This window comes from Sminthopsis crassicaudata, chromosome 2 (assembly GCF_048593235.1).
Source record: "Sminthopsis crassicaudata isolate SCR6 chromosome 2, ASM4859323v1, whole genome shotgun sequence".
Lineage (NCBI taxonomy): Eukaryota > Metazoa > Chordata > Mammalia > Dasyuromorphia > Dasyuridae > Sminthopsis > Sminthopsis crassicaudata.
In genome coordinates, this window is record NC_133618.1 from 447,989,565 (window position 1) to 448,003,582 (window position 14,018).

The following is a 14,018-nucleotide window of genomic DNA, read 5'->3' on the forward strand; positions in this document are numbered from 1 at the left end:
GGAAGAGTTGTGAAATAATCCAACCATTCTGGAGAGCAATTTTGAACAATGCCTAAAGGACTATGCATACCCTTTGATCAAGAAGTGTTTCTACTGGGTCTATATCCCAAAGAGATCTTAAAGGAGGGAAAGGGACCCACATGTGCAAAAATGTTTGTAACAGCTCTTTTTGTAGTGACAACAACTTGAAAATTGAGTGGATGCCCATCAGTTTGGGAATGGCTGAAAAGGTTATGGTATAGTAATTCAATAGAATATTATTGTTCAATTGGGAAAATATTTTTAAAAGGAAAGGTTCTGACAAAGGTCTCATTTCCAAAATATATAGAGAACTGACCCTGATTTATAGGAAACCAAACCATTCTCCAATTGATAAATGGTCAAGGGATATGAACAGACAATTCTCAGATGATGAAATTGAAACTATTTCCACTCATATGAAAGAGTGTTCCAAATCACTACTGATCAGAGAAATGCAAATTAAGACAACTCTGAGATACCACTACACACCTGTCAGATTGGCTAAAATGACAGGAACAAATAATGATGAATGTTGGAGGAGATGTGGGAAAACTGGGACACTGATACATTGTTGGTGGAGTTGTGAAAGAATCCAGCCATTCTGGAGAGCAATTTGGAACTATGCCCAAAAAGTTGTCAAACTGTGCATACCCTTTGACCCAGCAGCGCTACTACTGGGATTATATCCCAAAGAAATACTAAAGAGCGGAAAGGGACCTGTATGTGCCAAAATGTTTGTGGCAGCTCTTTTTGTTGTAGCTAGAAACTGGAAGTTGAATGGATGTCCATCAATTGGAGAATGGTTGGGTAAATTGTGGTATATGAAGGTTATGGAATATTATTGCTCTGTAAGAAATGACCAGCAGGAGGAATACAGAGAGGCTTGGAGAGACTTAAATCAACTGTTGCTGAGTGAAATGAGCAGAACCAGAAGATCACTATACACTTCAACAACAATACTGTATGAGGATGTATTCTGATGGAAGTGGAAATCTTCAACATAAAGAAGATCCAACTCACTTCCAGTTGATCAATGATGGACAGAAATAACTACACCCAGAGAAGGAACACTGGGAAGTGAATGTAAATTGTTAGCACTACTGTCTATCTACCCAGGTTACTTATACCTTCAGAAGCTAATAATTAATGTGCAACAAGAAAATGGTATTTACACACATATATTGTATCTAGGTTGTATTGTAACACATGTAAAATGTATGGGATTACCTGCCATCGGGGGGAGGCAGTGGAGGGATGGAGGGGATAATTTGGAAAAATGAATTTAAAAAAATAATAATAATAATAATATTATTGTTCTATAAGAAATGATCAGCAGGATGATTTCAGAGAGGCCTGGAGAGACTTTCATGAACTGATGCTGAGTGAAATGAGCTGAACCAAGAAAACATTGTGCACAATAACAAGATTATATGATGATCAACTGTGATGGACTTGGCTCTTCTCACCAATAAAATGATTCAAAGCAATTCCAATAGGCTTGTGATGGAGAATGCCATCCATTCACATCTAGAAAGAACTATGGAGACTGAATGTGAATAAAAGCATAACATTGTCACTTGTTTTATTGTTTGTTTACTTGTTTTTTCCCCCTTGCAATTTTTTTTTTGGGGGGGGGCGCATCATGATGAGTATGAAAATATATTTAGAAGAATTTCCCACGTTTAACCTATATCAGATTGCTTGCTGTCTTGGGGAGGAAGGAGGGAAGAGGAGAGAGAAAAATATTTGGGTCACAAGATTTTGCAAAGGTGAATGTTGAGAGAGTTATCTTTGTGTATTTGGAAAAAAAAAAAGAATTATTTTAAAATATCAGTCACAAAGAAGTCTACATAAAGAAAACAAAACAACTTCTATATTTTTTTCTGCTGTAGTACACTGCTTTCCTCTTTTCAGAATTTTCTCCAAGTTATTTAAATGTGATAAGTATAACTCACCTTCCTTTTAAGACTGGTAAAATATGAGTACACTGGTATCCAGAAGAAACAATTAGACCACTGGAAAGTGAATTTTTTCTTTTATTGTGGTAGAAACTGTAGAGACTGTCAATTCCATAAGAAACTTTAGGAACTCCATAGCATTCAAAAAGGAGCTCTGACATCATCTGTCTTGAATATAGTGGATTGCACACAGCTTCTGTTAAAATTATTGGATGATCAACACAACCCTATGTGGAAATGAAAGTGATAACAAAAAAAAAAAAAAAAAAAATTAATAGTTTTTAAAAAGCAGAAATTAAATTCCTTAATTGTTATTTTATTTTATTTTTTTACTTTTGTTTATATTAATTCAATATTTTTATTTTCCCAGCTAATTTGCTTACATTTGTTTTTTAAAACTTGGGAATTCTAGGTTCTCTCCCTTATCCCTACCTCCAGCCCCCACTGAGAAAACACATGTGAAGTTGTATAAAACATTTCCATAAAAGTCATATTGTGAAAGAAAACATAGATTCCCTCCCCCCCAAAACTCAAGAAAAACAAAGAGAGAGAGAGAGAAGAAAAAAGAAAAGAGAGAGAAGAGGGGAGAGAGAATGAGGAGAAGAAAAGAGAAGAAAGAGGGAGAGACAGATGGGGGAAGGGAAAAGAAGAAAGGGAAGGAGGGAAGAAGGAAAGAGAAAGAGAGAAAGCTTCAATTTGTATTCAGAAATAATCAGTTCTTCCTCTGGGTATAGATAGGATTTTTCATCCTAAATCCTTTATAGTAATTGTGGATCATAGTATTGCTGAGAACAACAAAGTCATGCACAAATGATGGTTCCAGAATGTTGCTATTACTTTGTACATAATACATTTCATTTTGCTTGAGTTCATGGAGGACTTCTCAAGTTTTTCTTATGAGCATCCTGCTCATCATTTCCTACAGAACAATAATATTCCATCATAACCACATATCACAATTTACTCAGCTATTCCCCAAATGATAGGCATTCCCTAAGTTTCCAATTTTTAGCCCGGAGAAAAGAGCTGCTATGAATATTTGTTGTACATGTAGATCCTTTTCCTTTAAAAAGGAAAAAATAAAATCTCATTTGGGACACATGTGGTGTTGTTAGATTAAAGAATATGCATGATTATATATACCTTTGGATATAATTCATATCTTTTGTCATTTGTCAATTGGGGTACAGATCTTATTATTTATAAATTTAACTCAGTTCCTTTTATATTTAAAAAATGAGAACTTATCAGAGAAAAAAATTCTTTTCACAATTACCATTGCTAACTATTTCTCCCCATTTATTCTATTTTCTCTCACTTTCCACCCTGTCTCTACTCAAAAGTATTTTGCTACTGACCACTTCCTGCCCCAATATGCCCACTCTTCTGTCATCCTCTATCCCATTCCCCTCTTACTTTCCTGCAGGATAATACAGATTTCCAAACCCAGACTGAATACATATATTATTTCCTTTTTGAGCCAATTCTAATGAGGAGGGTTCACTCACTTCCTCTTTCCCTCCAATATAAAAACTTTTGCTTTCCTCTTTTTATGGCAGATAATTTTCACCATTCCACTTCTCCCTTTCCCTGTCTCCTAATACATTCTTCTCTCATCCCATAATTTCTTTTTTTTTTTTTTTTTTTAGTTATTCCTTCATATTCAATTCACACATGTTCCTTCTGTCTATATATTCTCCTTCTAACTGCCATAATGATAAAGTTCTAATGAGTTACATATGGGACCGCAAACAGATAAACCTTATTTAAGTCCCTTATTATATCACTTTCCTGATTACCTCCTTATGCTTCTACTGAGCCCTGTATTTGAAAATCAAATTTTTTCATTCAGTTCTGGTCTTTTCATCGCTAAGGCTTTGAAATTCCTTTATTTCAATTAACTTTCCCTTGAAGGATTACACTCAGTTTTCCTGGGTGATTCTGGGTTGTAGCTCCACTGCTCTCCAGAATATCATATTCCAAGCCCTCCAGTCTTTTAATGTAGAAGCTGCTAAATCTTATATGATCCTGACTGACTGTGGCTCTACTATATATGAATTGTTTCTTTCTGAATATTTTGCAATATTTTCTCCTTGACTAGGAGTTCTGGAATTTGGCTATAATATTTCTAGGAGTTTTGATTTTGAGATCTCTTTCAGGAGGTGATTGTTGGATTCTTTCAATTTCTATTTTACCCTTTAGTTCAAGAATATCAGGATAGTTTTCTTTGATAATTTCTTGAAAGGTGATGTCCAGGATCTTTTATTATGACTTTCAGGTAGACCAATAATTTTTCAATTATCTATTTTCTAAGTCAGATGTTTTTCCAATAAGATATTTCACATTTTTTATCTTTCTTTTTGGTTTTGTTTTATTGTATCTTGATTTCTCATAACGTCATTAATTTTCATTTGCTCAATTCTAATTTTTAAAGAATTATTAATCCCTGGGACACTAATGGTGGAGTTGTTTATCGATTCAACCATTCTGGATAGCAATTTGTAATTATACTCAAAGGGCTATAAAACTGTCCATACCTTTTGATCTAGTAGTGTTTCTACTAGGCCTGTATCCCAAAGAGATCATAAAAGAGGGAAAGGGACCCACATGAGCAAAAATGTTGGTGGCTCTTTTTAATAGTGGCAAGAAACTGGAACCTGAGTGGATGCCCATCAGTTGGAGAATGACTGAACAAGTTTTGGTATATGAATGTTATAGAATATTATTGCTGTAAAAAATGATCAGCAGGATGATTTCAGAGAAGCCTGGAGAGTCCCATGAACTGATGAACCATTTACACTCAGAGAGGACTGTGTGAACTGAGTGTGGATCACAAAATAACATTTTCACTGTTTTTGTTGTTTGCTTACATTTGTTTTCTTTCTCATTTTTTTCCCTTTTGATCTAATTTTTCTTATGCAAATTGATAATTATGGAAATATGTACAGAGGAACTGCACATGTTTAACATATATTGGATTACTTGCTGTTTAGGGGAGAAGATGAGGGGAAGGGAAGGGAAAAAAATTTGAGAAAACAAAAATTTGCAAGGTAAATGTTGAAAATAAAAAGCTTTAGTTTAAAAAAATTTATTTTCTTCAGTGAGGTTTTTTTAACCTCCTTTCCCATTTGGCCAATTTTGCTTTTAAAAAGCTTTAAAGGCACTCTCCTTGTTAGCTTTTTGTATTTCCTTTTGCACCTCTCAAATCTCTTCCTAATTTTCTCTCTCTCTCTTTTTCTCTCTCTCTCTCTCTCTCTCTCTCTCTCTCTCTCTCTCTCTGTCTCTCTGTCTCTCTCTCTCTCCTGATTTTCAAAATCCTTTCTGAGCTCTTCCTTATTCATAATATCAGTTATCTTTGGCTTTACCTCCCTTCATCCTCTTCATCCTTCACCAATTACCATGAACCTCAATTCCACCTCAGTACAATATCTCCAACCTTAAGAATCTGTTCCATCAGTCTCATCTTTATTTCCATAGCCACCATTCTATTCAGACTTTCACTGCCACTCCCCGCACAAATACAATGGACTCTCTATGGCCTTTCCTTTGCATCCCCTCCTAGTCTAATCAATCTCTTCTACTTATATTATTGTTAGAATAACCTTTCTTTAAGTAAGCTTAATCATTCCGCTCTTATAGCCCCAAAATTTTCAGTGGCTGCCTAATTAGTAAAGTTTGAGCTGATATTTCAGTCCCTCCACAACCTGGCTAAGAATGGAATGAATGAATTAATGAAAAAACATTAAGTACTTACTGTATGCAAATCACTAGCAAGAGCATCTCTATCCTCAAAAAGTATGACACAAGAATCATGTCAAGACAGTGAAGATAAAGAGTAAAAGGAAAATAATACATCTGACTTCCCTTTTGAGTTTTAATTTGCCAGCACTTGACACAACAATTTGTACGTAAGCACTTAAGTGCTTTTTTCTTTAATCCTACTCAAGTAGACTATTTCCTCATCCTCGTACATCTGGATAGCACAGTCATCCTCTATTTCTGTGAATTCTTTGATCAATCATTTAAATGGGCCAGACTCTGTGACCCCACTTAGGCTTTTCTTGGCAAAAATAAGGGAATGATTCGCTAAGCAAAAAGGACTAAGTGCAGTACTGGCCCAGGGTTTCAGGCCAGATTTGAGCTCAGTAAGATGCCTTCCAGGCTCCAGGCTCTGGGCTCCACCCAGCAGAATTCCCACCCATCCTTTAAAATCCACTCAATGCACTTTCTCCACAAAGCCTCCGAATGCCTCTCATGCTCCCCACAAACTGGATGCCTGGAGAATAGATATTTGCAGAACTGAAAGGAGAAGGCAAAGAAACTGCTGGAGTTTCCTTTATTTTATATAAGTATTCCTTATTATATATAATTTGTAAATATATGAGATATAATAAGAATGTGAAGACTAGAGTAGAAGGGTAGAAGAATCAGAATAAAGAATAGAGACAGAAGAGGAAATGTTCGAGAAATCCGTAAAAAGAACGACAAGAGGGGGTGGAAGGCCAGCAGACTCAGCAGGAGGGTAGGACACGGGGGAGGAAAGATCTGAGGAGAAAGAGGGGCTGGGTGTGGCCGGTAAGACGGGGTGAAGAGGGGGAGGAAAGAGAATTCCTCTGCCAGGGGCCAAGGTGCGTGAGAGGGGTACGAGGGCAGTTCTGTAAGAGTAAAGCCCGGAAGAAGCAGGGCAAACGGGAGTGAGGAGAGGAAACCACAGAGGGGCGGGGTGTGAGAGGAAGAGGAGGGCAGGGAATGTGAGGGGCGGATGGGGATGAGGAAAGGGGAATAGTAGGGTGTGAGGAAAATGGGGGGTTATTGGGGTTTGAAGGAGGGAGAATGGTGGGGCCTAAGAAAGTGGAAGGATGGAGGAACTTAAGGAAGCAAAACGAGGGCGGGGAGGAGGCGGAGCAAAACGATAGGAGGCGGGCAGACAGGACAGAGAACCAGTAAGGAGCCTGAGGGCTGTGGGCAAAGGAGGGGGGGGCGGAACCCGAAGGGCGCGTGACGGGGACCAGCAGCGCGTTCCCCCGCCGGACCGAAGGGCCCCCTCACCTGAGAGGCGACGCCGAGGCGCTGGAAGCTGTAGTCGAGCAGCAGCTCCTGTAACTCCAGGTTGACCGGCACATTGCGGTCGAAGGGCGAGCGGAGCAGCCAGCGCAGCGGCTCCAGGCTGCCCAGGTCGTTGCCCACCTGCGCTCCCCCGCCGCGCGCGGCCCCGCGGCTGCGCGCGCACACGGAGCGGAACAGCAGGCGCGGATCGGGCTCGGCCCCCGGGCACGCCCAACCCACGCGCGCTTGGAACGAGCCGTTGTCTATCACAAGCGGCACCGGGTGCGGCACTCGCACGGCCGGGGGAGGCTCCTGGACCGGGTCCGGTACTGCGCGAACGTCCCGGAAAGCGTAGACGTTAGAGGCCGCCGCCATCTTGCGATGATCCGACGGCGTCCGGGGCCGTCGCTTTTCCCTTCCCCTGGCGCTGCGGCCACCTCCACCCCAGCGCAGACGTTCCGGTCTCCGGGCGTCCGTAGTAGTACTGCGGCTGCGTGCTCCGGGACCCGCCATTGGAGGAAGAATACCGCGGGTCCTTTCGCTTATTGAAGCAAGCTCCACTAGGGGGCGAGAGAAGGGTTGAAGCGCTCTGCACTACCCCCTCCTGCCGCGCGCTGTGATGCACCCAACCGCTTACCCTTCCCTCCAGCCCTCCGGCGGTCTATGAGCAGGACTCCCCTTTGCTGGGTTCCGGGCGTTTTCTCTAGCTGTCCTTCTTGCCTGGAACGCTCCCCACTCTGTGAACCATTTGCTAACTCCCAGCCTCCTGTTACGTCCCAACTAAAAGTCCCCCTCTAAAGGAAGTCTCAGTTCTCAGTGCTGTTCCGGGCCCGCAGCAAATCCTTAATAAACGCTTATCGGGCTTAACTTTTACTAATCGATAGGTGCTGGCAATCCTTGTACGCCAGGTTTCTGGCAGGATTCCCCGCGGGGTTTTGGAAATGAAAACATATTTTAGCGTTGAATTGAATGACTTTTTGCCTGCTTTTCTCAGACCCCAAGCTCACCAGCACCATTATCTTAACTCAAATGTACATATTTATAACGTGCTCTAAGAAGGAGAAAGTGCTTTTCCTAGCTTGATCTCATTTGATCTAGGCATGAAAGAGTCAACCCATCAACTGCACTCACACATTTAGCTACTGTGGTCAAAAGTCTTGTTAAAGATCTGAATTTTTTCATATTTAGTCTCAGATGCTTTAATTTTGAGCAAGAAAACCTAGAGTGAGAGGGAGTAATTTTATTCAAGATCAGATAGCAAGTATTAGAATTGGAAGCGCTTGCCCCATGCACCTCGTGTTTGTGGAAGAATAAGAGTTTAACAAATAAGAGTGAGTGCCCATTAATGGATTCTTCCTTCAAAAAAGGAAGGTTTTTTTTAATCTGAACGATCATTTGTCAAACGTGTTTTCAGGTAGGGTTAACCTAGGTGACTTCCCAGGGTTTACTTTTTGAAAGGATCAAACACCATTCAGAAATGTACCAGATGCAGCTCCACCATATGTTAAAAGCCAGTCTCCCACCAATACTATAGTCACTTTGTGACAGTTTTGCATTTGTCATCAAGGAATTATGTAGTTAGTTAAGAGAGCTGCAAGAAGAAATAGACAGCAAAGCCATAATAGTGGGAGATCTCAACCTTGCATTCTCAGAATTAGACAAATCAAACCACAAAACAAATAAGAAAGAAATTAAAGAAGAAATTATATAGTTTAGAATTCGTAGACATAGCTGGAATTTTGGAGAAACTGAGGTTGTGACCCACCACCTTCTATTTAGTTCACGGACCTATATCACTCCATCAGCATGGCATTTTATCACTCTATATTTTACTTGCAAGTGAATTGCATTGAATGGAATCCATACAATTTTGTTCCTCCCAAGCTGCTGGTCTTTCATCTCTGTAAGCTTCTGAGTGGGGATTTCATTTGTGTTTGTATCCGCAGTCCCTAATAATGCCGGACTATACGGGAGCTTAATTGATTATAATCACATTATGAATTTTAAAGAGATTATTTGATTTGTTTCTTTTGAAAAAATATGATTTGCATATTGCTATCATGAATTCCATCTCATTACCCCTCAATGACACCTATGAGATCTATTTACTTCATATGTAACAATTCAATACAAAATAAATAAATTTTCTAAATTACTTTAGCTGGAACTGAAACTCTGCACTATCTTGTACTGTTTTGAGTGTCTGAAGATAGGGTTGAGACTTCTCTTCTTTGTGAATTATTCTATACCTCCCCCCACTTTTTTTGTATACTCATGTATTTTCCTTTATATTATCTTTTTTTTTTTCTTCAGTTTTATAAACTCCACTTAAACTGAGCCCATGTGCTCAGGTGAGAAATACTCTTTAAAAAATTTACATTCTGTGTGAGATGTATGCTATTTCTTGTTTTATATATAATTATAATGCAAGTATTTATCCCCATTTTATAAAGAAGGAAATGCAAAAAGATAAGCAGGTACCCTTTTTAGTAATTCTCTTTTACAGACAATATTGTTCTCTAGGAATTGAAATTGATTTTGTAAAATATCAATTCTCCTTTGTTGAAGAAAAGGTTAAACTTATACTTAAGCAATGTACAGATAATCAAATTTTCAAACACAGGGATACAGCTTTCAAACCTTGCTTAGTATGTACAAATTTCAATACTGGAAATTACGTCGTCTTCCCTCTTATTTTACAATTGGGGTAGGGGTCTTCAAATGGAAATCAATACCATTTCTTCCCTAACACACACACACACACACACACACACACACACACACACACTCTAGTTAGTTTCACTATGAGTCAAAGACCAAGATATTTTAACAATAGAGTCTGCTGAATATTCTTTTAGGATGAGCCAACACTTTCTAAACTCTCAAAAACAGCCATGTTAAATTGGCAGATTTGACTCAGGATTCATTTTCTCACCAGTTTCTTAGGGAGAAGGAAATCTTAGAATTGGATAAGAGGAAGGCCATTGTCAGCTTTCATCTGTCTTCCTCCCCAGTAGCTCTGGACCCTCAGCAGCAACCATGGCTCATGGTCTTGGCTGAAAAAGATCTTGATGTCATCTCAATGACCTTTCTTTGAAGCTGAGTGAGGGTGAGAGGAAGCTCCCATGCTCAGGATGCCACACTGAACAAGCAGGTTAGATGGGCTGTGAATTAGGGACTTAGAACCACTTCCTCCACTTAGAGTTACTATTGAGCAGAAAGATTTCAAAAAGTCTTCTCAAGTATCTAAATACAAAAGCAGCTAATAGATGTAAAATGCTTTTTCCTCACAATATCCTAGTAGAGACGTAGTTTTGGGGTCATTGGCCCCATTTTGCTGCAGTAGAGAGGGCCTCAGGTTTAATGGGGCATAGTAGATAGCAGATTAGGGTTAGAGACTGATTGGGAATCCTGCCTCAAACACTAAATTTCAGCCTCAGTATTTTAGCCTACAAAATGGGAATGATTATAGCACTTACTTCACAGAAGCTAGGTTTTGAAGAGGTACCTGTCCAGGAGTGATTCCTTTTCCTGAGTTTAATTCTGGCCTCAGCCTAACTGTGTGACCCTGGGCAAGTCACTTCACCCTGTTTCACCTTAGTTTCCTCATTTGAGCTGGAGATGAAAATGGCAAACCACTTCAGTATCTTTGTCAAGAAAACCTTAAATAGGGTCACAACTCACAGAGATGTTGAAAGAATCAACTGAGATTATCAATATCATTAATTAATAGTATTGTTATTATCAAATAAGATTATTATTAATATAAGCTCTTATTATTATCCAAAGTCATATTGATAGTGTGACTGAGATCTGTGATTTGAATCCAACCAATTCTTCTAATTTCTAGAATGTCCCCTATATTTGTAATACATTCCTTTCTTTTCTCTGCCTACAATCCCTGGTTTCTTTAAAAGCCCAGCTTAAGTGCTATTCCTATTACATGAGACCTTTCCTGATCCCTCAATCCTTTGTATTTATATTGTATTTACTTCTATGCATAAATGTTGTTTCCTGTCATAAAATGTAAGCTCCTTGACAGTACTTCAATAATTTTTTGTATACCCAGCTCATATAGAATTTAACAAATGCTTGTGGATTGATTGATTGATAAAATATAAAAGCTGATATTATGTGTAGCTGTGGAAGCCCAACAAAAGTCCTTTTAACATTTAAATTCCTGGATCTTTGGAAGCACATCTATCTAAAGGCTATATTTCTCCCTGCCCCTCTCCAAATAGTACTTTACTGAGGCCTCTAATGTTGATTTTTGTTGAATCAAAGCAAAGAAGTGGATGAAGAGACTTCTGCAACTGTATAGACTCATATCCAGTGGCCCTGGGGATTAATCACTAAATCAAATGATTTAGGCATAAAGAAGGAGATCACAAATAAATTATATATAATTATATTATATAATATAATATATTACGTATAATATATTAATATATTATGTATAATAATATATTAAAATTACAATAAATTATAAATAAATTATAAAATGGGGATTAATCAATAAATCACATGATTTAGGCATAAGAACAAGATCATAAATAAATTAGAGGAACATAGGATAGTTTACCTCTCAGACTTGTGGAGGAGGAAGGAATTTGTGACCAAAGGAGAACTAGAGATCATTATTGATCACAAAATAGAAAATTTGGATTACATCAAATTAAAAAGCTTTTGTACAAACAAAACTAATACAAACAAGATTAGAAGGGAAGTAACAAGTTGGGAAAATATTTTTACAGTTAAAAGTTCTGATAAAGGCCTCATCTCCAAAATATACAGAAAATTGGCTCAAATTTATAAGAAATTAAGCCATTCTCCAATTGATAAATGGTCAAAGGATATGAACAGACAGTTCTCAGATGATGAAATTGAAACTATTTCCACTCATATGAAAGAGTGTTCCAAATCACTACTGATCAGAGAGATACAAATTAAGACAACTCTGAGATACCATTATACACCTGTCAGATTGTCTAAGATGACAGGAACAAATAATGATGAATGTTGGAGGGGATGTGGAAAAACTGGGACATCGATACATTGTTGGTAGAGTTGTGAAAGAATCCGGCCATTCTGGAGAGCAATCTGGAATTATGCCCAAAAAGTTATCAAACTATACATACCCTTTGATCCAGCAGTTCTACTACTGGGCTTATATCCCAAGGAAATACTAAAGAAGGGAAAGGGACCTGTATGTGCCAAAATGTTTGTGGCAGCTCTTTTTGTAGTGTCTAGAAACTGGAAAATGAATGGATGTCCATCAATTGGAGAATGGTTGGGTAAATTATGGTATATGAATGTTATGGAATAGTATTGTTCCGTAAGAAATGACCAACAGGAGGAATACAGAGAGGCCTGGAGAGACTTACATCAACTGATGCTGAGTGAAACGAGCAGAACTAGGAGATCATTATACACTTCAACAATGATACTGTATGAGGATGTATTCTGATGGAAGTGGATATCTTCAACATAGAGAAGAGCTAATCCAATTCCAATTGATCAATGATGGACAGAATCAGCTACACCCAGAAAAGGAACACTGGGAAATGAGTGTAAACTGTTAGCATTTTTTGTTTTTCTCCCCAAATTATTTTTACCTTCCGAATCCAATTCTTCCTTTGAAACAACAAAATTCGGTTCTGCACATATATATTGTACCTAGGATATACTATACGATATTTAATATGTATGGGAATGCCTGCCATCTAGGGGAGGATGTAGAGGGAAGGAGGGGAAAAATTCGGAACAGAAGGGAGTACAAGGGATAATGTTGTAAAAAATTACCTATGCATATGTACTGTCAAAAAAATGTTATAATTATAAAATTAATAATAAAAAAAATTAAATTCCTGGATCTTTGGAAGCACATCTATCTAAAGGCTCCCTGTGCCTCTCCAAATAGTACTTTACTGAGGCCTCCAATATTGATTTTTGTTGAATCAAAGCAAACAGGTGGATGAAGAGACTTCTGCAACTGTATAGACTCACATTCAGTGGCCCTGTGGATTAATCAGTAAGGGCAACAATCGAGCCTTCTGGACACTTATGAAAGGTCATATTAGCATATTATAATGTCAGAGATGGAAGGGACTTTAAAAAACAATCAATTTTGCAGAAGAGGGCATTGAGATCAAGAGAGGGGAAGGTACTAACTCAGAGTCACACAGCAAATCAGAGACTAGATTAAAATTCAGGTTCCCAGACTCCTATCCCTATACATTCCACATATCAGGTGCTTTTTTTTTTTTTTTTTTTTTTTTTTTAATGAATGAGTGAATGAAGGAATGAATGTAAGATAATGTGCCTGCCAATTGGACCTGATCTTTTAGGAAGGTGATGCTACATTTATCTGTGAAATAAGTAAAATATGGTGATGGATTTTTAATCTTTTATATCCCAGAAAATAGCATACATCCTTACATATGCCATAGGCCTTTTTATCAGTGTTTGTTGAATTCAGCTCAACACTTAAAGAGACAACCTACTTACAGCTAAAATAGAATTTCCTGTGAGAACTGGGTTCTGGCACCAACATTTAACAACTTGCTGGACACTAAACCTCAGTGTCCCAATTTCTCTGTGACTCTAATCTCCAATTGCCTGTCTTTAATTGGATGGCCAGTAAACATCTTAACTTCAACACATCCAAAATCAAACTCATCATCTTCCTGCTTAAATCCTATCCTTATAATCCAAGACTTGTAGTTCAGATATCATCCTCAACTTCTTACTGTCTCTTTAACCTCTATATTCAATATGTTGCTAAAGTCTATAGATTTCCTCTTTGTGACATGTCTCTCCAGTATGCCCCCTTTTCTCCTAGGATACTGACATATCTCATACCTGTACCACTACAATAGCCTGCCTCAGGTCTCCTCATTCCAATTCTTTCTCTATTTAGCCACCAAAGAAATCTTCCTATATCCAAGGTCCAACCCTATTACTACTCCCCCTCTTCCCTTCTCCATGCCCAAT

The 14,018-nt window shown here is 38.3% G+C and overlaps 1 protein-coding gene across 1 annotated transcript in view; it reads right to left on the minus strand.

Moving 5' to 3' along the window:
* The window catches only part of ACTR5 (actin related protein 5), a 34,194-nt gene extending 25,484 nt beyond the window's left edge, over positions 1–8,710 (minus strand). The window contains exons 1-2 of the mRNA XM_074292664.1: positions 7,029–8,710; positions 1,977–2,206 (exon numbers count right to left, since the gene is read on the minus strand). Of these exons, the coding sequence (XP_074148765.1) occupies positions 1,977–2,206; positions 7,029–7,538 (740 nt within the window). The 5' untranslated portion in view covers positions 7,539–8,710. The remainder of the gene's footprint in view (positions 1–1,976; positions 2,207–7,028) is intronic.
* Positions 8,711–14,018: the final 5,308 nt, after the last annotated feature.